Here is a 2,906-nt window from a genome sequence, read left to right as displayed (position 1 = left end):
ATCATCGACTTGACCGCAGTTTGATGAGTTGACAGCACAATCGCATATACACAGGATACGAAATATCAAATCCAATTAAAGTTGGGTATTGTTTGCTGTATCCTTGTCAACTCGGACAATAGCACCACATGGCAATACTTGATAGCAATGTAGACTGTTTTGGTGCTGTGAGATGCAATGATACAACGAGTTTCAGGACCCATTCCAATATGATGCAGCATATTGCAGACAAACAGTTCATTTGTATCTGGTTGTCTGATAGCTTTTACATTGTATTGTGTGGGTCTGTACTGACGAGTCTTGATGTAGCAACAAACAGTCAGTTGTTGTTGACATTCCAAGCGAATCTGGTCTGGATTCCGTTTTTCTTTGGAGATAATGAGACCTCGACAACTGGTCAATGTCAGCCTTGCAGTGTTGAATGACAGTATTGATTGACAGCAGTTTGAATCGGTTCCGTATTTCCATCCAGATACTGTGATATTGGCAAGAAGGATCTTGCAGAGTTGTTGGTTGTTGATGGACAAGTTGGATATAAAGTTGTTTTCAATCAATCCGTTGACAATCATGATAGCATACTTTGATTTGTATGTACGCAATACTGCTGTCATTTTGTGTATGGTGTTTTCTATTTCCACAAACGCATTCCATTTCCAGCTGTTTCCTTTGCAGACATTTGATGTTGTGTAACAATGAGGGTGTAAAATGTAGTACAGAAATAGACGACTAAATTACATTTATTCCAACGGATTTAGCACTCTTGTTCAAGTAAAACAGTATCATCCGATGCTCACTATACACTACTTGTACGTTGAATCATGCCAATTACTTGCTATTTTAACAAGCATGGAATATCACGGCACATATTGATGACCAACTAATAGTCGAGTGTCAACTCATTGCAGTCTCAGTTTATACTCATTTCTTAACCCTAACCCTTTTGAGAGTGAAGCTTTATAATCAACCACATGATATTCGAATGTATGATCAAATAGCGGCTCAACCAACATTGCGGATATCATATAAAGGGAGACTCTTCAAAGTTTGACGTTGACAACAAATCACCATTCAACCCTGACATGAACACTAACCCTTAGGACGGCTACCCAAAAACATGCTTTTAATATTATCCACTCAATAACCGACATAAATACAATCCAAAACTTGACCTGTTGAATAACATTACAACTTGCTCAACCAAACCAGTAGAATGAAACTCGCAGTTATTGTATTGTCATCAATCTTGCTTGCATGCTCAGTTACTATTGCCAATCCAATTCTTCCCAGTGCAACTACAAGCACCGAGTCTATCATCTCGCCAACTCATAATCCAAACGGTATAGGCTTAGGTGGTCTTGATCCAATTCCAAACATCATCAAGGATTTGCTCAAGGAGTACATAGAGCTAGAACATGGTCGTGATGAACAAGAAAAACTATATGGCTCGTTAAAACCTCAATATGACCATCAACATAAACTGGTAAAGCGCTTGAAAAAAAAATTCAAGTTTTGGGATATATATCTCAAACAAGCGGTGACGGTCCAGAATATAATGTTGAAATTCGAAAGAATAAGCTTGATTTTGAAATCCAAAAATCCAAACTTGCCAATCTTAAAAAAAGTCTTCAAGGCTGCGAGTCCAAGTATAGTTATCTTACAGTTAAAGTAGAGCAAATCAATGTAGAGCTTGTGGATCTCATTTTTGGAGAATCTTGGAATCCTAAATTATTTGGTCGCAAACTTTATGATATCAACTCAAATCCTTTCATTAGAAGTTACCTTGAAAAACAATCATTAAAATACAACAACAGCTGGTGTCGAACACCTAGTGATCAGCAACAGCGCATAAAACCTAGTGATCAACAAAGTCAAGATTCACAACCATCACCGGATACACCATCTGAATCTGGATCTGGATCTGGATACTTTGAACAGAGAGTTCCTTCCAATAAACGGAAAGGTTTTTCCAAGTTTATGAATGGATTGAAATCACTCTTTCAGCGATCCAAAAATGACGATTCATCCAATTGATTTGAATGCTAATCTGGACTTGTTCCAACCGATTTAATTGTCATTCTACAACTGTATTTCTGATTTAATTTACAATAAAATTGTATGTGCATGCATTATATCTGATTATTGTACACAGTCTTGGTTGGTATCATATCATATTGTACATTGACACTTGTATTTCCAATACAATACAATACAGTTGATTGTATATTGCATAGTTGTACACATTGATGATACTGACATGCATGTGTGTATCGTGTCAATATGATATTGCTTGTCATGTCGTATTGACACATGCAACACCAATACCAACAACAGTCATGTGTGTTGATATCAGATCTGACTGGTTTGACTCGTTGATTGTGGTGTCAAAATGGTTGCATCAATAGCTTGACTGATCACACACATCAGTCGCAGTATCAACTTTGTCGTGTGTCGAGTATCACATGTTGAATATACAATGCCAACAATATGGTCATTATACACATGTTGATGTATGCAGTGGTCGTATACTGGTCGATTGGTGCAATATGATCAGGCATGCTAATGGAATGTGATAATCATGATATTTGCAGCAGTATACCATATTCCAACAGTTGATATTGCGCATCCAGTATCGACATGATCATCCAGATATACAGTGATGGATTCCAACAATGCATACCATGATTGATACACTTGGAATGTGTATTCAATCAATACCATGTATTGCCAATACAATAGTATGCGTGATCATCGTGTATCAAACAACTACGATACACACTAGACTGATACAATGCATGCACAACTTGAACATATCACACAATCAAACATGAACACACCACATTAAAAATACATATAGTAGCAGTTTTTCACTAATGAATTGTATTCAGTCGAGTTTATTGTGAGTCGTT

The 2,906-nt window shown here is 37.0% G+C and overlaps 2 protein-coding genes across 2 annotated transcripts in view; one reads left to right on the top strand and one right to left on the bottom strand.

Annotated features, from left to right (window-relative positions):
• The window catches only part of BATDEDRAFT_27295 (uncharacterized protein), a gene marked incomplete at both ends in the record, with an annotated part of 1,431 nt that extends 820 nt beyond the window's left edge, over positions 1–611 (bottom strand). The window contains one exon of the mRNA XM_006681576.1: positions 270–611. Within this exon, the coding sequence (XP_006681639.1) occupies positions 270–611 (342 nt within the window). The remainder of the gene's footprint in view (positions 1–269) is intronic.
• A 599-nt stretch (positions 612–1,210) lies between these two features.
• BATDEDRAFT_27294 (uncharacterized protein) lies at positions 1,211–2,031 on the top strand (the record flags this gene model as incomplete). The annotated part of the gene is made up of 2 exons (XM_006681575.1): positions 1,211–1,415; positions 1,487–2,031. The coding sequence occupies 2 exons, from the start codon at positions 1,211–1,213 to the stop codon at positions 2,029–2,031; spliced, it is 750 nt and encodes a 249-aa protein (XP_006681638.1).
• Positions 2,032–2,906: the final 875 nt, after the last annotated feature.

Source organism: Batrachochytrium dendrobatidis (genome assembly GCF_000203795.2).
Source record: "Batrachochytrium dendrobatidis JAM81 unplaced genomic scaffold BATDEscaffold_13, whole genome shotgun sequence".
NCBI lineage: Eukaryota > Fungi > Chytridiomycota > Chytridiomycetes > Rhizophydiales > Batrachochytrium > Batrachochytrium dendrobatidis.
The sequence above is the reverse complement of the archived record's forward strand: the minus strand, read 5'-3'. Positions and strand labels throughout refer to the sequence as shown.